At 35.0% G+C, this 21884-nt stretch overlaps 2 protein-coding genes across 2 annotated transcripts; both read right to left on the bottom strand.

Annotated features, from left to right (window-relative positions):
• Positions 1–5487: 5487 nt before the first annotated feature.
• Positions 5488–16865, bottom strand: LOC138319106 (GTP-binding protein 2-like). Its single transcript, XM_069262032.1, has 12 exons — positions 16533–16865; positions 15758–15784; positions 13336–13520; positions 12903–13017; positions 12447–12644; positions 12151–12325; positions 11666–11882; positions 11151–11286; positions 9731–9789; positions 8787–8958; positions 8325–8489; positions 5488–7605 (listed from the first exon to the last, which is right to left on the bottom strand). Exons 1-12 carry the CDS (start codon positions 16599–16601, stop codon positions 7441–7443), a joined length of 1683 nt encoding a protein of 560 aa, XP_069118133.1. The 5' UTR covers positions 16602–16865; the 3' UTR covers positions 5488–7440.
• A 2027-nt stretch (positions 16866–18892) lies between these two features.
• On the bottom strand, positions 18893–20670 carry LOC138320090 (uncharacterized). The gene is made up of 2 exons (XM_069263165.1): positions 20451–20670; positions 18893–20222 (listed from the first exon to the last, which is right to left on the bottom strand). Exons 1-2 carry the CDS (start codon positions 20653–20655, stop codon positions 19699–19701), a joined length of 729 nt encoding a protein of 242 aa, XP_069119266.1. The 5' UTR covers positions 20656–20670; the 3' UTR covers positions 18893–19698.
• Positions 20671–21884: the final 1214 nt, after the last annotated feature.

The following is a 21884-nucleotide window of genomic DNA, read 5'->3' as shown; positions in this document are numbered from 1 at the left end:
AACTACAAATATTTGTTTCTAAAATTTACACCAATATTCTAGAGAAATAATCACCCTGAAAAAAAAAAAAATTTTTTTTAGTGATATCCTGAAAAAAATATACCAAAATCCGGCTCCTTTATTAGAATCACCCCATTCCAAAATGGCGGCCATTACGATTGCAAAGTTTATGACTTTCAGCAGACACTGTATGCCTATTTTACATTAAAAACGTGAGTAAATCATTTCATTATAAGTAGTTTTTGTTTTTGAAATGATGCTAACTAGTTTTAAGCACAAAATTTATTGAAAGGCCAGATGATTGTTTCCTTACGGTAGGCCTACGTAATACACATTGTTACACTCGGACACCAAGCCAAGGTGGAACTAGCCCCAGGCTGCTAATTAGCACCAGTGGGTGTTGGTCAGGGAGTGTTCACACCTCCTTTGTTTACTTAATAGTATGAAACCAGTTCCCCTACTCAGTCTGGTATGCATTTTGAAGCCACCATGGCAGCCCCAACCGACTATAAAAAAATTCAGAAATCGAAAGAAAAAAAATTGAAGACGATGTTTTGCAGAAATCGGAATATTTGGATATTAAAGCGGTAGGCGGATTATCAGTCTCAAAAGCGGTAGACTTCCGCCAGAATCTGACTATTCCATTACTGTTCCAGTATTTGCCAGTCCTGACTGTTCCATTACTGTTCAAGTATTTGCCAGTCCTGACTGTTCCATGACTGTTCGAGTATTTGTCAGTCCTGACTGTTCCAGTATTTGCCAGTCCTGACTGTTAGAGTATTTGTCAGTCCTGACTGTTCCAGTATTTGCCAGTCCTGACTGTTACAGTATTTGCCAGTCTTGACTGTTCCATCACTGTTCCAGTATTTGCCAGTCCTGACTGTTCCAGTATTTGCCAGTCCTGACTGTTCCAGTATTTGCCAGTCCTGACTGTTCCATTACTGTTCCGGTATTTGTGTTACAGTATTTGTCAGTCCTGACTGTTTCATTACTGTTCCAGTATTTGCCAGTCCTGACTGTTTTGCCGGTCCTGACTGTTCCAGTATTTGTCAGTAAATAAGTCTGAAACAGTTGATATTGAGACTGTAGTGTGGGATCAGCTGGTCATCTTTCATGCCCTGCAGTTTGTGATTGGAAGAAAAAAACCACTTCTGGGACATGCATACTGTTTAAAGTTTTACCATCTGGTATGGGGTATGGTATGTCAGCATTCTTCATAGTCAATAAAAATGGTTTTAAGAATTATAAAAAAAAATGTTAGGTATTGTCTACCAAATAATTTTTTATAACATATTTTAATTTATTCCATACATTCCGTCCTTTAAAAAAAAGACATCTTTATATTAATGTATTCCAGAAAATCTTAGCATTCCATAGCTATTTGCAAATGTTATTTATACTGATATCTTTTGACATCCAATTTTACACTATTCAGTGTTTGCTGCTGTAGTATGTGCCTTTGTGTAACCATCTAGCATTATTGGTAGTAGTACATATTATCTTGTATGTTAGACTCCATTTTTGCTTTCTTACACCAAAGTTTGCCTGGTCTATATATGTTGTGATTGGTATACTTTACAAAGTTTACAGTAATGGGATGTATAACTATATTTTGTACATTGACCTGGTAATACTGCTACAAGATATTAATATACTTGTTCAAAAGTTCTAGTGGTTTGGTAAATCTTTATATTCTTTGGTAGATCTAAATCAGATAGTCATTCAATGTAAATTTATTGATATAACAGCATTTTTCGTTATCAAACAGAGGCCTTATCACTTGTATGCACATGTGTGTGTATAATGAATTATTGTCTCAAGTGATTTGCTATATCCATGTTAATGTATTTCAACAGTTATGTAAAATATGTTACAGTTATGAAGGTATATAAACTCTTTACCTGAAAGTATAGAGCTCTGGCTATCTGATTTACTTGGCATTGGTGTTGCTGGCAGAAAGATTTTCTTGTGACACCAATATCCAGCAGATCAGAACCCCTCAGATATGCCCTTCATGTTTCTAGCTCCATTCATAGCCTTGACTTACATAAATTTGCTGTATCATTCACACTTGGTGCACATGCTTGGATTATATTTCAACTCGAATAACTTACAGGAATCAGAGAACATTACAAATGGTACTGAAGTATATATATATACATATATATAATGTTTACCATAACCAAGTACAGCATGTATACTGTATACCTCCGTGTTCAACTGCACAAAGCTGAAGTAGTTTAGTAGCAAGAGATGATATATTCTGGTACAGTATACGCATCTTATTGAGTGTGTTTATGATGTGAAAGCTTAGAGGACTGAATCTGGAAATAAAGAATGAATGATCTGTAGTATGTGTATTATAGGTATGTAAGTGGTATATTAAGTGCTTAGTAATAAAAGCAAAACAAAATATTCTAACACTGCTATTAAATAAACAATGTCTGTAATATAACTTTGTTTGCCTTTGATTGTGAATGTATAGTTAATTTTGTATGATGAGAACATGTTGCTTTCACTTATATAGCTAGAGTGAATATACCGGAAGACCAGCACTATTCACCGTCACTATAAGATAGGATGAAGTGTGACTTTCGTTTGGTTTGGATCTATGTCCATAATAATATGGATGTTGTCAGTCCATCCATCCGTTTGTCCCGTCATCAAATCTGCTCCAAATTACATGGTATGCTGTTCTCTCTCTGAATTAATATTGCTAATAAGTTAAGAAAACTAAACTAATTCGGACTTGTTTAGAAAAAAGATAGTGGTTATTCCTAAACCTTATTAAAGTTGATAAACTAGAACTGTAAGCCAATGGCTAACTAATACTCACCCAGCTACCCATGAGAACATAGCAACCAAATGTTCCTCCATGTTTCTATGGTAACTGTTATTGCAGGATGTGATGTGGCAACACTATGAACAAAATCTTCAAAAGAAACTATGAAAACAGCATGTCTTTGTTTTCAATTTAATAGTTTTGTTATCAATGCATTACATTCATCAGCAAACTACAAAATAACTATAAAAATTCATTTAAAACACTCCAAAGCAATAATATTGAAAATCTTCTTGCACAATATAATACTACATTGAGAACTGTAATGATTTACCTGGTAATCCTTATCCTACCCTTCAGGGTATTGATGGCCATTTATTGTACAGATACAACTGGAAACACAAAATATCTAAACAATGAACAGGGTCCGATTCGGTTTACATATTATGAAGAATTTATACCAGTCATGGTATGGCACATACCTGACAAAGGTTACTTGTCAATGATCCCCCATTCTCCCCCTCCCCCAATCCCAAACTCTTTTGAGACAGTTCCAATACAGCCCCTATGAACTGTAAACACAACATCACTAACATACAATTAAATGTGAAAGAGAATGTAAAACTAATGTCCCTTAACAAATTTAACACAAGAGATTTCAGATTCATAAATTCCTCTTGCTCAATAAATTAACAAAACGCCAACAATACATCAATTGAGGTTTTAAAACTACACACACTATTTACACTTTTAGCATTTTATATACAAAATCACAGCCACAATGCTTTAGGACACAGAGTACAGAAGCTATGTACCAATTTGCTCATGATCTACACGCATACTATTGCACATGTTTTCTAACTATGGACAAAATGAATTGAGAACTAGTTGTCACCATTTAAAGTACAAAATACACTGCACTTCGAAATTGTACCATAAAGATCTTAAGAAAAGAGTGAAAAATCTTCAATCAAAAGTTAAGCTTCACTCTGGTGCATTAAAATTAATAAAAAGAAAAATTTCTAAACATTTAGTAAAAATTCAAACTGTCATGCATAAATGAATCTGTGATAAATCCAGAAAACAAATAATGATTTTGGACATGGATTTTAAATATTGAAAACCAACTTTCTTTGTTTTTTCACGAATTTCATGATCCATGTAAATTCACAAAAGTTTATCTGTGAGTTCGTATTTACAGCAGTACATCATTTCCATTTGTTAAATGTGGGATGTTAATCTTCTCAAAGTTGTTTTGAAATGCAAATCATGAAATTCAGAAGACTGAAAGAAAGTTTGTTTACAGTAAATATCAAGTACTGGACATAGGTAAATAAACACTGAAGTTAATCATACTCATTACATCCCTTTACAGTTCCAGAGGTGAAAAAGAGACAACAAACTGGGGTCATTGGAGAGAGAGGCACATTCCATAGCATAGCTCATCAACATATTACATTAACTACTTAGTGTATTTCACCCAGTTTTATTATAGTTTATAACTAATGAGCTGTGGATTAGAATTCTTTTGACAACCCCTCTGTTGCTAGGAAACTAATACACAAATAACTATTAAGATATTTGTGTTGGGTGTATTTAAGAACAATTTACATAGCTACCTCAAAACCTAGTTCATTGTATGCTTCACAAACTCGATACAAACAGGAATAATTTGTCAAGAGCTAAAAATTTACACATAGGACATCCAGTGGAAGCAGACAATAAAAGATCAACTAATTAAAACATGTCAACAACAATAACAATATGTATAAACAATAACAATAACTGATAAAACAACAGGAATGGTTTAAACTTCCTAAAACAAACTTATACAAACTTTACTTCCATGCAAATAATTTACTTAAAGTGGTGTTTATGAGGTTAAGGTATTCATAATAATTTCTAATCGGGATAAAGTGTTTTGAAAATGGTATTAGTACAACATATTGTATACATTTTGTATGTACATCAAAATCCAATGTAAAGTCAATTTATGCCAATAATTGTGACCATCATACAAGTGATACTGCACCTTATGCATAAAAACTAAACAAGAGAAAGACATCTGTATCAGGAAAACTAACTTTGCTCTACATTTGATTTTAGACTGCTGTATCATTTTTGTTCCTGTTTACCGCATGGCCTCCTCATTTCGCCATGGTATTTCAGTCTTGACTATTTCCCCCATACCTTTGGTGGTGCCCTGTCGGAAGAGCAGACGCGATCCAACTCTCATGTACTCAGGCTGCTTAACCAACCTAAATTTCACACAGGCTTTCTCATTGGTTTTAATGGATTGCTGTAAAAGCACTATTCACCATCACTATAAGATAGGATGAAGTGTGTGACCTTTCGTTTGGTTTGGATAATATGGATGTTGCCGGTCCATCCATCCGTTTGTCCCGTCATCAAATCTGCTCCAAATTACATGGTATGCTGTTCTCTCTCTGAATTAATATTGCTAATAAGTTAAGAAAACTAAACTAATTCGGACTTGTTTAGAAAAAAGATAGTGGTTATTCCTAAACCTTATTAAAGTTGATAAACTAGAACTGTAAGCCAATGGCTAACTAATACTCACCCAGCTACCCATGAGAACATAGCAACCAAATGTTCCTCCATGTTTCTATGGTAACTGTTATTGCAGGATGTGATGTGGCAACACTATGAACAAAATCTTCAAAAGAAACTATGAAAACAGCATGTCTTTGTTTTCAATTTAATAGTTTTGTTATCAATGCATTACATTCATCAGCAAACTACAAAATAACTATAAAAATTCATTTAAAACACTCCAAAGCAATAATATTGAAAATCTTCTTGCACAATATAATACTACATTGAGAACTGTAATGATTTACCTGGTAATCCTTATCCTACCCTTCAGGGTATTTATGGCCATTTATTGTACAGATACAACTGGAAACACAAAATATCTAAACAATGAACAGGGTCCGATTCGGTTTACATATTATGAAGAATTTATACCAGTCATGGTATGGCACATACCTGACAAAGGTTACTTGTCAATGATCCCCATTCTCCCCCTCCCCCAATCCCAAACTCTTTTGAGACAGTTCCAATACAGCCCCTATGAACTGTAAACACAACATCACTAACATACAATTAAATGTGAAAGAGAATGTAAAACTAATGTCCCTTAACAAATTTAACACAAGAGATTTCAGATTCATAAATTCCTCTTGCTCAATAAATTAACAAAACGCCAACAATACATTAATTGAGGTTTTAAAACTACACACACTATTTACACTTTTAGCATTTTATATACAAAATCACAGCCACAATGCTTTAGGACACAGAGTACAGAAGCTATGTACCAATTTGCTCATGATCTACACGCATACTATTGCACATGTTTTCTAACTATGGACAAAATGAATTGAGAACTAGTTGTCACCATTTAAAGTACAAAATACACTGCACTTCGAAATTGTACCATAAAGATCTTAAGAAAAGAGTGAAAAATCTTCAATCAAAAGTTAAGCTTCACTCTGGTGCATTAAAATTAATAAAAAGAAAAATTTCTAAACATTTAGTAAAAATTCAAACTGTCATGCATAAATGAATCTGTGATAAATCCAGAAAACAAATAATGATTTTGGACATGGATTTTAAATATTGAAAACCAACTTTCTTTGTTCTTTCACGAATTTCATGATCCATGTAAATTCACAAAAGTTTATCTGTGAGTTCGTATTTACAGCAGTACATCATTTCCATTTGTTAAATGTGGGATGTTAATCTTCTCAAAGTTCTTTTGAAATGCAAATCATGAAATTCAGAAGACGTGAAAGAAAGTTTGTTTACAGTAAATATCAAGTACTGGACATAGGTAAATAAACACTGAAGTTAATCATACTCATTACATCCCTTTACAGTTCCAGAGGTGAAAAAGAGACAACAAACTGGGGTCATTGGAGAGAGAGGCACATTCCATAGCATAGCTCATCAACATATTACATTAACTACTTAGTGTATTTCACCCAGTTTTATTATAGTTTATAACTAATGAGCTGTGGATTAGAATTCTTTTGACAACCCCTCTGTTGCTAGGAAACTAATACACAAATAACTATAAAGATATTTGTGTTGGGTGTATTTAAGAACAATTTACATAGCTACCTCAAAACCTAGTTCATTGTATGCTTCACAAACTCGATACAAACAGGAATAATTTGTCAAGAGCTAAAAATTTACACACAGGACATCCAGTGGAAGCAGACAATAAAAGATCAACTAATTAAAACATGTCAACAACAATAACAATATGTATAAACAATAACAATAACTGATAAAACAACAGGAATGGTTTAAACTTCCTAAAACAAACTTATACAAACTTTACTTCCATGCAAATAATTTACTTAAAGTGGTGTTTATGAGGTTAAGGTATTCATAATAATTTCTAATCGGGATAAAGTGTTTTGAAAATGGTATTAGTACAACATATTGTATACATTTTGTATGTACATCAAAATCCAACGTAAAGTCAATTTATGCCAATAATTGTGACCATCATACAAGTGATACTGCACCTTATGCATAAAAACTAAACAAGAGAAAGACATCTGTATCAGGAAAACTAACTTTGCTCTACATTTGATTTTAGACTGCTGTATCATTTTTGTTCCTGTTTACCGCATGGCCTCCTCATTTCGCCATGGTATAGTCTTGACTATTTCCCCCATACCTTTGGTGGTGCCCTGTCGGAAGAGCAGACGCGATCCAACTCTCATGTACTCAGGCTGCTTAACCAACCTAAATTTCACACAGGCTTTCTCATTGGTTTTAATGGATTGCTGTAAAATAACAACATCGGTTTTATTGTTCAACAGAAAGCAAAATTTCCAGCGACACAATAGATGTATTAGACATAATAAGATGAGATCCAGGCAACAGTATCGCAGTAATAGTAGCATGACATCACAACAACAATGTAATTACCAGTAGGTATGTCAAATATTGGTGACAATGATAATTCAGTTAGGTCATCATTGCCTGCATTGATCAAACATCATTATCAGAGACACAATGTGGTGGACAAAGTACGAGAAAAAGAATCATTCAACCTCTTCTGGGCATGACAGGTGATCTCAACCTTATAAATAAGATTATTCAGGCAGTTGTCAAACACAAGTTGACAACAAACTTAAGAATTTTACCCCTAAGGTTGAGATTCTCCCGTCATATCCCAAAGGAGATTCTATTAATCTACTCCTAAAATAAATACCATATTGTTTCCCAACAAGTGTTCACTTGGGTATTCAAATCCTAAACTTGCTCTCCCTATTCTTCAAAACAATTCACTTACATTGACATTTCCAGTACAATTAGATACAGGTAGGTTTGCTCGGACAGCAAGGTGGGATCAAATGTTCAGATGATTATTCTTCAATGTTATGGCATGAAAATATATTCAACACTGTCTTGATATGACCTACACATTTCAGACTTAAATTCTTTGATAAGATGAATGCATTATTTAAATGACAATAGTTTTAGCCTTTGTATTACTCACCTTTCCTTTAATACTGATGATCTTACAGGTTTGACACACACTGCCCACATGTATAGTAGCCTCAAACCCTGTGGTGATCTGTTTGGAGTGGTACAGAAGATAAATGTCCGCCTCAAACTCCTCACACGCGCTGATACTCATCTCCGGACTAACTAGCACCATACCCTACAGATGTGTATGGTCAACCATTACAAACATTCATAGTTAAAAGTAACCATAAAACATGGTCAATCATTTCCTTTAAATATTGTATATTAACAAAACTACATATTTTCATGGTCAACCATTTCCTTTAAATATTGTATATTAACAAAACTACATATTTTCATGGTCAACCATTTCCTTTAAATATTGTATGTTAACATAACTACAGATTTACATGGTCAATCATTGCCTTAAAAATATCACAAATATATAAAATATCTAATGTAGTAAAAAGTACACCATAAGATTTCCACATACCTTACGTAACTGATCCCGCTCCACATTAGCCAGAGCTACTGTTGCTGTTTGTCCAGCTTGGATAAAGCGACATGGCAGACGGTTTCTGTGAACAGTTTTAACTAAAGCTTGACGGAAATCTCCCCCTTCAAATGGACCCAACTGTAAACAATCTCCCTCCTTAATGGACCCCCTAAAACAAAAGACGTGTCGATCAGATATATTCAACATTCTTTCAAAATTAATGGTTGCTTTCATAGGCATGGACAAGTGATTGAAAGACTGACATCATGATCGATGGGGGATGCAGGGAGTCTCCTAAAATCTTAACTCTGTATTTAATGAAATTCTGAAAATTATAAACAGAAATTTCTGCTTATCCAGCAAACATCAGTTTGTAGCCAGGCAGCTAGCTACTTTAGAATGAAATGTGTTGAACCAGATCTAAGACAAGTAATTCTGGCCTCTGCGTAAGTTCAGAACGACAATTTTTTGCGAGTTTATAAGTTTATCTTACATGTGAATATGTTATATCATTAAAGTGAATAGTCGGGCAAAGAAAACCAGTCTAAATGCGTTCATTGGCCTTCCAAAAGTTCTCACATATTAATACGATAGTCAAGTTCTGCTTACGTTTCCCAGTTCTGACCATTGAAATAACGAAAAGTTGAAAGCATTGAAAGCGAGGCTGCGTGGAAATGAAACCACGGACATAGTCAGCCGGGAGGACATTTTAGGATTCCTATACTTTAAATTAATTTCTTCGTACGCAGACAGATTTTGACGAGAAATTTTATTTTTCTATTTCATAAGAAATTATACTGGATACATTCACACCATTTTTACCGACTTTAGCCATCCTTGCCCGACTGTTCACTTTAAATGTACAGTCACTCTTGCTGGTAGCATTCAGAAACAAAGTAAATATTTATGGTAATATCATTATCTATAGTTTTCTCTTTTACCTGTGGATGGTGCCTCCGACTACACTGCCTACGCCTGGCACAGAAAATAGAGTATCAATCTGAAAAACAGCAAATGATCACACATTTAACTCCAAGAGTTGTAAAGAAATGTTCAAATCCTATTTTAAGTTTGATGTGATTCACATTCCTCCTCCTTATACATGTATCTTTATACATCTTTTTTAATGAGAATGGAGGGTTATTAAAAAATAGAGACCCTCCCTCACCTGGTGTTAAACCAGATCTGTGGAATGCATGACAATACAACTTCTAGGGCTGCCGCGATACGGCAGAAGCGTACCACGATATATTGCGATACACAACAACTGTATTGTGATATGTATTGCAATATTTTGACCTTAACATATGTGTTGTCTATTTTGTATATATTCCATAATAAAAACACCCATTACATTATACAAACATACAGTGCTATGTTATGTAGTTTTACATCGATTTGAACCATGTTGTTGAGTAACAAAAATGTTCAAATGTGTTCTTGTTTTAAAAAAATACGAGTCTGTTTGTGAAAACGCTAGGCTAACTGTTACAGACGATCGTAACCTAATAATGCAATAACTAAACATGATAGTGTCTGCAAATATTTACACTTTTGAACCTAAATGATGAACAAATTTACGTACAATTGTCCTGGCAAAATAAGCTTACGATCGTGATTAAACTTCAAAGGGCTGACCGGCTTGCAGTGTTGTTTTGACACGTGTAGGAAATCGAAAATGGCGGCGGACGATGAAGCCTGAAAAAGCTGGCAAAATCCCTGCAGCCATGTATTCACCGGTCCTTAAATGTGTTTAGAGAATTAGATATTCCGGTATTGTTGATTGATGGAGCGAATCAGCTTGATAATATTTCAGAAACTAGCCTAATGTCATATTGTTTATATTCAACGTCATGCAAATGTTTGAATCATTTGAACATTATACACGTTAGTTACAAACATTTGACCGACATCTGAATCGAATGAAAACGAAAGGGATACCCACATGGCTTCATATTATCGGAAAGGAAAACAAATACAACTTGCTGGTTTTGTTTTAATGACAGGACGTTTTAATTATATCAAATTAATGAAATTATGATACTAAGAAAATATATCGTAAAAAACCGGTACAGGTAAACTGTATCGCGGTACAATATTTTTTGGTGGTGTATTGCAATACCCCAATATACCGGTGAACCGCGGCAGCCCTAACAACTTCTATTGGTAATTAAAAGTCAGCATGTAGTTATCTCCCCTTTCCTAAGCCAAGAAAAAAAGAATCCAGAGCCTTCATAATCAGGGTAGATAATCAACATGTGACAGTGTCAAGGGAGACAATTTCACGAAAAGTTTAAAAATACCAAGCAAGGTTAGAAATAATTGAATAACGTTTGTTGACTCATTCAAGTGAAAACTAACCTGGAATTCTGTGAGATCTTGAGTTAGTTTTTCTCGTTCCTTAACATTTTTCATGGAAGGAAGAACATTTAAGAATGTTGTAAGCAGATCTAAGCTTTTCCCAGTCACACTTGATACACAAAATATTGGGGTTATTCTGAAAAATAGCAAACAGAAAGCAATCAAACACTTGATCATGATTTCATGAAGATAATTTACTTATTTGTGTATCAACATGTAGGTTACTAATGAATTTCTTAAAGGTGGTAAATACAACATGTGAATCAGTGAATGCTATTTCTGTTACTAATGGACATGTTGCCAATGTAACATGAGGGCACTCAGGTGATGCAATAAAAACACACTCAGCATTCTCCAAAATGGTCAAGTTCGATTCCTCAACTGGCTTGAAAGTCTGGCTGTGAAAATGATTGGGCTTGTCTCATCAACCTTGAAGACTTCCTCTCTCATTTAAAAATATGACCCCTCCTACCCTAACATCCAGTTTACAAACTAATGTTATCAAAAAGTTTTACCTGTCAGTATCAAAGTTTGTTGCTGCTGTGATAGCATCATCCTCAGTCTTGATGCGTAGAGGAACTCGTTTACATCCTGGTGATTTTAAGATCTTTTCCAGTTGAGATACGGTCCTCTCCATTAGATACTTCCTACACATATCAATCTTACTGATCACAACAAAGATGGGCACATTCAGGGCCAGGGCATACCCCAGGTGTTCCTTGGTTGTCCCAGCTACAGAAGCAGACAACATTACCCTAAAGAAGCATTCTCTCACTATTCCAAGTATTGAATATATACCGGAAGATTTGTTACTAGAACCGACATGAATTTCATAAGAAAACAAATAACAAGGAAATAAGCAAATTACTAACACCATACTAACATCAGGTAAGAGTAAATGTCCCCGGCTTATACAAACAAGTAAACCTTAAAGATTTGCTGACATCAGTATTATAATGATAGCTGTATTGATATTTTTGAACAGACATCTAAAACTTACCCATTCCTGTGTTAGCACTGACCACCAACATAGCAAAGTCCGGGGCATGACCAGTCAGTCCAAATATGGTCGTCTTCAGGTACTTGTGATGTCCAGCAAGGTCAATCAGAGTAATAAGCTTGGAGGAATTCTCACAAATTTCTTCTACAGTTCGAGAACCACTGTAATTGACAATCTGAAATAAAAATAGATCATTTTTATCTACCATGTTAAATGCCCAACTATCATATAATAAATAGATCCTATTGCACAGCATCAATAATTAATCAATTATCACCTAAGTATAGCAGACTTACCTCCCCTTTGTTATTAAACCCAAGGATTTCATGACTGATACTAGAAGTTCGCCCTGACTGTATCTCATGTAGATGCTGGAAGAGGTTGAGTCTGGCTCTCCCCCGCCCATTGTCCAGTTCACCCTGAGTAAGCACACCTAACAGTGTACTCTTGCCTGCATCTACATTCCCAAGGACTGCCAGTCGAAGGTCGATGAACTGAAATAGAGTCAGGATATTTTCATAACAGAAACTTAAAACAACTAATACAAATTACCACTGTATTGAAATATCATTGTCTGCATATATGGTACCTTAACATATGTGGTATGAATAAAGGCCATGTTATACATATTACAAGAAATTATGATAACACTACACGATTGATAACAGTGGAGAAGGATATTCTGAAAAAACTGTGAGAGAAAATTAGCTCAACTACAGTTTTACACCAATAACAAAATGTCCATCCATTACCTGCTGATCATCTGGGACTTTTCTCACAAGGATTTCTAATGCCCGTTTCCGACACCCTGCACCTTCATCACTGTCCACTAGTCTTTCCCTCAACACAGATGTGGTTGCTCCTAATCTGTACACAGGATAACAATCATTTCACACAACTATAACTCTATACATTGTAAATAGCCTCTAATACATATACATTAAACCAGATCACTACCATTTTTCATAGCAATGGTCCCAGTTGTCTAATGTATACTGGGTAAATGCATTTGTATACTTGTATACTGATCAAGAAGGAGGAATTTGTGTTACATTTACTAATGACAATCACTCTTCAGAAAAACATAGAACATTTTAATATTTTGCATATGAAGATTAAATCTTACTATTTTACAACAAATCTAATTAGAGTGACATTGTATCAGTGAAGTCTTGTTATCTGTACCTGTCTGCCATCCTGTTGAGGGTGCGTACTGAAGCCTCCAGTTCCACATCTGTTAATCCTACCAACATACCATTGTCCTCCACTCCAATCTCGTAAATAGCTTCCCCGTGTCCCTCCTCTAGTCGCCATTTCATTTGAGTAACTAAGTGTTCTAATCTAAAGTCTGATGGGTTGACAAGCTTCAACTATGAACAAACACAAATAGAATCATGCATTAACAACACAAGATTGGAGCTATCATTTTCCTAGACTGGTTCCCACCTCAGTTACCTCCCTTGTGGAAGCTACACGGAACATAGTCTGGAAACCAGTCTTTTTCCATCTTTTTATACTTTCTGACAACCCAATGCAAGAAATTCATTTATAAATTAAATTTTATAAAATATAATGTTTTTTATAAGAATCAAAATCCCTGATACTAATGGATGAGACAGAAAAAGATCAATGATTTTGAATATTTTTCCATGTATTCATAGTCATAAAAACTCTTCTTTTTTTTCTATAGAATTTTGATAGACTTTCATGTTCAATTAATGGAAATGTACTAAATTAGCTTTGAGAGGCACTGAAATGAGTTTTGTTACCCATCATTGGATGATGATACATGTATATAAGTTAGCTTATAGCATATATGTATATGTTATCACAGATTAATCGATCAATAAACAAGTTACATGATTGTTATAGTCAAACTTCCTGTTTACTGTGTTTGCTTTTCATCAGACTTGCTTAGTGTTTCCAACTGATTTATTGTGTACTATAACAATATGTATGTGTATACATGTACATATAATAACTCAGAATAAAATATGTTACATACATTTAAACGAATCATAGACGTCTCGGCACTTGGAGACCTCGGCACTTGGTCACCTCGGCACTTTGATATTCGGCACTTGGTAATCTCGGCACTTTTATTTTCGGCATTTGGAATGTTCGCACTTTTATGAAATTGTTTGTGTCAGATACACAGCTGTGACGGCCGATTAAAGTCGTTGAAAAGTTGTTATATTTATATTTCAGTCATGATACAATAATTGTGGAACAAACATAGACTATTTCTAATTTATTAGCATTTAAACGTTTTAATATATTATTGATATTTTACTTATATATAATATTTAATGCATTTTGACTATTTTTCGATTGAATTTCACGGTTCGTTTTTCAAGAATTTTCCATAAATTCTGCGGTAATATAAGTGTCCTTTCATATGTGAATAGACGATCAAAATACAGTGTAACAGAACTTTGACGTCAATATCAAGTTCCGCTGGCGATAAAAATGCATGTAACATAAATATCTCTTGAATATAAGGCCACGGAAAATTATACATTCAATTATTACGGAATCTGCTAATAATCTTTCTACGATCACGAGTAATTTGGTTAAAAAACGAACCGGTGACAATCAAGATTTATAACATAAAATTGCACGTGTCCGTATCAAATACACTGCGCCTTAATCTTGTTGTTGGTATAAGCATGATAATCTTATAGCGATTCCAGTTATGAATAGTCTACTCTATTTATTTTAAAAACGCTGAAATTAAGAAATTTAAGCATTTTGCATTCTCTTACGGGATCGCGATTTAGACAATATTTTTTTAGTTACTACACGCTTCAAAAGTCTGTCGACAGCATAACACATTCCATGCATCTTTTACCATTAAACACTGGCAGCTAGTTTATAAAGATTTTATTGCCGTAATTATTGTATGATATGAGAGACAACTGACGATCTTCATATGATATAAACGTAAAATGTGAATTATGAACAGAGAAAACTTAACTACATTATTTTTGTACCAGACTACGGTACGTATGTGTTTATGAAACAACGTTGCTTAGAATAAAAAAAATTAAGAATTATTCAATATTCTTGTACATGTATTTACATATATTTGTGTAACTCAAAATAAACAAGTGCTGCAAATTGTAATCAATCTATGTTCGTATTCTGTCAACATGTATAACTACAGTAGCATATACATAAGGGATATTTTATACATCAAGGACTTATAAGTGAAACTTTATATACTAATTATGTATACTGTTGACAAAATGTCAAACCGACAGGTGCCGAGATATCTGACAAAAGTGCCGAGGTGACCTCGGAAAAGTGCCAAAGTGACTCCAACCCAAGTGCCGAGGTCTCCAAGTGCCGAGATGTCCTGATACCATTTAAACCAGTACAGTACAAACTTCATATCTACTATATACATTTACATATAAGATTGACACATCTATTGTTTTATTATCACAATGGGGATATATATAGCATAAATGAAGATACACAATGTAATTTTATAGATCATCAATAAATTAGCCTAATTAAGACGACAAAACTTGGTAGGCACAGCACTAGTACTGTAAATGAGTGGATTTGACTAATTTAAGGTCACAGTCATACCTATACTTACTTTATATTCAATGTTTCCTTCCTCTACCTGTGAATAAAGAAATTCATAATCTCAAAAGTTATCAGAGTTTGATTTATTTATTAAATTTTTTATATATATTTATTTATATATTTCTTTTTTTGAGAAAATAAAATAATGCAATGCTAGGAACACAGATTAATGTTGTTGGCCATCTTCTTCGAACATTTGAAAGGCCAATATATGCTGTGTTGCATTTTTTTTTATTGCCCTGTACATCAATAATACTGCAATAGCTGAGCACGGTCCCACTTAATAACGACAACAAACGACAACAAACGACAACACGTTAAATACAAGGAAAAGTTAGTGACAACACAAGATATGTTATTCAGTACATCTGAGCATGTATAGAATCTATACAATGTACATTCCAACAAAGCAATAACATTTGAACATTTAATAGTAACGCTATAATACTAACTACGACCTATTGATATAACGCCTACAGTACTTGGTCTATTGTGTACATGTTATAATGCACGAGTACCAGAGCACAATCGTTCATTGGCAGATGAATGTTTACAAACAAATGATGACGCGATACTTTTGGACAGGGTTCAAATTTCCGTCTGTTGATATGTGAAAATCCGAGTAACAATAGAAATACTATAAGTCAGACTCTAGCATTGTGGTAATAAATACATACATAAGAAAAATAAGGATACAGTAAACCATAAGTATAAAGGAAGCTAGGGGTAAATTTGTCATTGAACTGATAGCCTACGGTCTGTCACAAATGTCAAAACAAACTTACCTCGGGCGGTAGTGAAGCAGGTAGCTCTTCTGCTGAGCTAGTTCCAAACAAATCGACCAGATCGTCCATATTTGCCTATGTACATCTATCGTATATGAATCGATGTGTCTATATGTATACTAACTACTTCGTTTGCGTTCCTAGTTGTGCAATAATAGTCGCGGAAACTTGGCATACTGAATCAGCTGTTACCACTTTCCGGCGCCATATTGCATCAGTTCTAAGAAGGGGAAGTAACTCTAAATCAGTTACAGTTATGTGGCACTGTGTTGGCGGGATTTTTTGTATGAAACTTTGTTCTATCATTTGTCCAGAATGATGCACATGGCTTTTTATTCGTGTTCAGTTGTATCACAAGGAATAAATTTATAAAGAAAACATTCATCATCATATAATAATATAATATGGAAAATGAGTTTTTTGTTGTTGTTATTTTTTTAAATACTTTATATATATACAAGTACATAGCAATGACACAATTTACGTATAGCCTGTATATGACGACGTCTTGTTAATTGTATTTGTAGACACGCGCCATTTTTTGCACTGGTTGCAAAATAAAATAACATTGTTTTGTGTTACCTTTCATACAATATTTTTTAGACATAGCAGACATGCATGCTGATGGTAAAATTCAGAATAATAAATGGCCTTGACTTTAGGAAACTTTAATAAGCATCGGTGTCACGTGTAATTTGAATTGTTAGGAAATAGTCTACCTTTGAACAGTCTTACATGTATCTATAGAAAACTATTCTATCCATTTTGTTAGGTGCAAAATAGTCTAATTGGCAAGTGTTCAAATGCCACCTAGATTTTCAAAACTTCGCTCATTACTAGCTAAAACTGAAAATTACTTGAAAGTGGATATAGAATGATAGAGAAAAAATAGTATTCTAATATACATGTATGTCTCATCATTCTTATCTACCAGAGCTATTTCCCTTCGTTCCGTAACTCTGGTACGGTGTATCAGAATTGCAGTTTTTTTTCAATTACATAATAACTTTGCTATAAACACAAAGTTAACTGGTTGAGAAAGCACGAAGCAATTATATTAGATCTAGCCAAATCATCCCAAATTGGCTAAGTCCCTACGTTGCAATATCAAAAATGTGAATTTCTATTCTGTGACTTTGACAGATATTCCCACTGGGACATGACACGATTGTTTTAACTAACAGTATACATACATATATATTATAGTATCATAATATATATATATATGTATACTGTTGGTTAAAAATTTTCGTGCCAGGTCCCTGTGGATATTACCACCATAATGGAGCTTTCTTTATGATATGAAATGGAAGTTTCTTTTTGACCAAATACTTGAATAGGTCAGTTTTTTTTTAGTTTTTTTTATTTCTCTATAATGGAAACGGATGGGGTTTACATAATTTTCAATAAGATAATGAAATAAAATAAACATTCTATTTCAATTTTATTGCTGAAAATCATCACTGTTCTGATTGATTTACTGGCAAAATCTTATGACAATCGAATAAAGCATTTTCCAAAAATCAAGATTTTTGTCTTGCAGATTTACGGTCTTTGCCATATTTTGGTGTTCAGGCAAATTTACGTGATAATTAGTGTTTTTACTACAAAATCATATATATGGTAATTAATGGAACTCGTTATGAATAGGCTGGATAAACGCTGGCAGCTCAAAGACAGAAGCTTCATCACCAACACAAACAATAATCACAACATACCAACTGGAAGTGACAATATAATTACACTTACATACATTGAGGATCTGGATCTGAATACAGAGGCCTAAAGGCATGCGTTCAGTATCAACTAAGTAAGACTCAAGTAAGTATATACTATATTATATAGTCAACCCATGGCGTTTCGATAGAGTTATAATACGTGGGGTATTGGCAAGGGGTTGCAAACAAGAACTTTTTATAAGTGAATTTTAGCAAGCGAGTACATTTTTGTCCACTGAGCCCCTTGAAATTCCAAAGTCCCATGTTTTAACCCTAAAATGACTGCCTATATCCAGGCTATGTGTTGGGCCTTAAAAAGACAAACACAAACACCGACGCCACCAGGGCGATTCCATAAGCTTCATATCTTCAATAGGCGAGTTTAGGCGAGTCTTTTCTTTTTATTGGTTTACGACAATAACGAATTACATGTGGTTGTTGTCACAAAATGTGGTTTTCAAAGATTAAGTGGTGAGCGCCAAATCAATAGTATAGTGTAGACAATGTTAAGATTACCTTGGCGTCATATCAAGCAACTTCAATTTTTGAAGACAGCTTGAAATACTAAGAGCAATTTGTCAATTTCTCATTTATTGAAACGTATCACAAAACGTTTCACAAAAAGTTTCACAAAACATTAAGCGAATGGCGTCACTAATGCACCGACAACCAAAGTTATCAAACAATGCCACCGATCACAGTCTAAATGTGAAACAGACCCTTCACCCTACTCCGCTACAAACATGTGGAAGATCTGACAGCATCCTACAAGAGTGACGTCCTTCTTACAGCTTACTCTTTGTCACCGAGTCATTTCACGATAACGTACATATATGTATAGCTGAATTAGATTGTACATACCATATCAAAAACACCCACTTTATTACGACTATACCTGATTACTTTCAAGGTTAACAGTAGTCTTACAAGTGAAGCATGTTGCAGGAATGAAACACTTCGCCAAAGTATCCCTAATTTCAATTATGTATATGTTGGACGTAAGCCATTGTCACAAATACATACATGGACCACCTAATACAATCATCATCATTATAGATGTATTTCACGTAAGCTTCATTATAATGACCAACGTCGACATCAGGTGACTTTTTCAAAGACACCATTGAAACTGTTTTGAGGACAATAAAATGATGCCGTCGACAGACGCCCACTTTTGATACACAACACTATTGTCGACCACCGACGAATTACATTGATTTTAATTGTCATTCCTACAATGTTTCCAACAGAGTTGACCCATTTCACTGAGTTTCTCTAAATTTCAGTAACATTTATAAATCGAGCATAGCAACCATACATGACACATGTGTTCCTGCACCCGACTACACGTATTACATTTTCCCGGCAGAAAATTTATACGCTTGGATCGTCCTAAGGAAACGTGAACAGTATTTGTGATTCTTCCTGATGCCAGATCTGAAGTTCTGTTACTGTTGGACATTTTGCCGAGATTCGATGTAGCGCTTGGTTTTAGACACACAGAACGCCACATTTTTGCCTCCTCTACTGAAGTCAAGTCTGAGTCTACCGAAGTCGAGCAGGATGATTCCACCAACAACAAGTATAAGTATGACGATGCCAGCAGCTCCGATGCCACACGCACTCAGTCTGTAGTCGGTGGCACTACTCTTCCGTCGTTTGTGTTGCGACGTTGTGCGCTTGTCCACACGGGTTTCAGCTTTCAGCCACTCCAGTCGGTCTCCTAGAGTGGTGTTCTTCTCCCTGTAACAGACACACTTGTCCGTTGATGGACTGGCGGTTGAGGAGACGGACACAGAACTTGTGGTATGGACTGTAACACTTAAGATAGGTGACGTCAGCGTATCGTAGTCATACTGACAAGGAATGGGTGTGACGTCAACACTAACATCACCAGAACAGTTGTTATTCGGCACAGAGGAAACGTCAGGAACAATTACTGGATTCACAAAGTCGGTACCAGGGAAGGTCACTGAAAAATATAGATATACAGAAAATATACTAAATAATTCTTAAGATACAAATCATATTTAACATCGTATGTAAACTTCACTTTGACAATCTAACAAAAGAAATGTTGAAGACATTGATATAGGATGGAATTTTTTCAGTCTAAAAGTCTTTCCTGCCCTATTGTTTACTCAAGACCATTCACTGTCATCAGTGCCTATGGTTTTTATTGAACTGAATGGCACCTTACATGTGAAGCAGTTCTTTGTGTAGAATACTGAGTCCGGAAGACAGATATTTGAATATGCGAGACGTTCATGGAGGAAGCACGTTCCGTTGTTAGTGAGGTAGGTGATGGCCCAGCATTCGTCTCCCCCGTTAATGTGGTACATACACTGCGTCAGACATGTACCAACGCTGGACACTGTCACTATGGTACTCTGAGTTTTGCTCATATCCGCACAGGCTATCCCTGTATCCATATCACACCCGCCTGTGATAATGAGAAACAACCAGAGATTTGTTTGTGTAACAACAAATGTAATACCATACTACATAAGTATGAAAAGTGTTGAAATCACCTTAACGCAAATAAAAGATGGTTAATATCTGGATTTCTGGTAAATACTAAAATGACCTACAGTGTACTTTCAGTTTACAGTCCTTCATCTATTGGTGATTAAGGCATAAGGTGAAATAAAGAAAACAAAAAGATGAACTATTCTGTCACGTCTCTAAACTAACATGTGAGATACCACAAGTTCCTAGTCAAACGCATGTATCATTAACTTACATGGTCGGTAGGATTCACACAAAGCTGGCAGGAGTTCCGAACAGTTGGTCGGATGCCATTTGACGTCCGTGTCTAGGGAGACACACATGTGGTCAGTGGTGTTTTGGATGTTTGTTTCATTCCAGGATTGCCATGACGTCAGGTTAGCACAGTCACTCCAAACGTAGTCACTAGTGATGTCATCGTCTCTGTGAAGTCCTATCCATAGCAGCTTTGTGTTCCTACAAAAAATGTAAACCCCTCGCGATGAAACTGTAAAGTCATGCACCAGAAAACATTGAAATGAGAGTCCTGATTTCTTTTTCACGTCAAGAGTGCCATGTGTATGACCACATGTACCCTTGGTGGTGAATCAAAATTGATACCTGTCCTCTGAACTGTGAATTGTGCTTTATTTAAGACATTCAATACATTGAAATTTGGCCGGACACCGAATCAAGATCATGAACTGGTGCACGATTCTTCAAACCATGAAAGGTCGAAATGGTCTTTGACAACCACAAATCGTGGCTGCTAATGACAAGAAAATATTATTCATGCACGAATTTATCATTGCGGTGACAGTAAGTAAAGTGTATATTGTTGCGTAAAAATGAATATCATGACAATGGGGCAAAACGCAGTTGCTATTGAACTATTTACTAGACACGCAATATAATGTTCGAACATAATAGCAATGCGCCTATTATTGAATGTGAATGATATAAAAGTGTCATGGTCTTAGATTCCAATGTTAATGCTTTCGAACGCAGACATGTTTCTGCACTGGTGATAGCGGAAATTGGGCTGGTCGACACTGATATGGGATTCCAGTGGTATTTCTTGGCACCGTTTAAAGCACAATCGGCTAGAAACGACATGGAAGAATTTGATTGCCTAGCCTTGTAATTT

The sequence above is a fragment of the Argopecten irradians genome, chromosome 3 (genome assembly GCF_041381155.1).
Source record: "Argopecten irradians isolate NY chromosome 3, Ai_NY, whole genome shotgun sequence".
NCBI classification, from domain to species: Eukaryota; Metazoa; Mollusca; class Bivalvia; order Pectinida; family Pectinidae; genus Argopecten; species Argopecten irradians.
The sequence above is the reverse complement of the archived record's forward strand: the minus strand, read 5'-3'. Positions and strand labels throughout refer to the sequence as shown.

Coding starts and splice junctions, on each gene's coding strand:
- LOC138319106 (XM_069262032.1), bottom strand. CDS start 16,601: ATGGACGATCTGGTCGATTTGTTTGGAACTAGCTCAGCAGAAGAGCTA. Junction 12,326..12,446: donor GGTTTAATAACAAAGGGGAG/GTAAGTCTGCTA, acceptor TTTTTATTTCAG/ATTGTCAATTACAGTGGTTC. Junction 11,287..11,665: donor ACAAACTTTGATACTGACAG/GTAAAACTTTTT, acceptor GCTATTTTTCAG/AATAACCCCAATATTTTGTG.
- LOC138320090 (XM_069263165.1), bottom strand. CDS start 20,655: ATGAGCAAAACTCAGAGTACCATAGTGACAGTGTCCAGCGTTGGTACA. Junction 20,223..20,450: donor CACAAAGAACTGCTTCACAT/GTAAGGTGCCAT, acceptor TATATTTTTCAG/TGACCTTCCCTGGTACCGAC.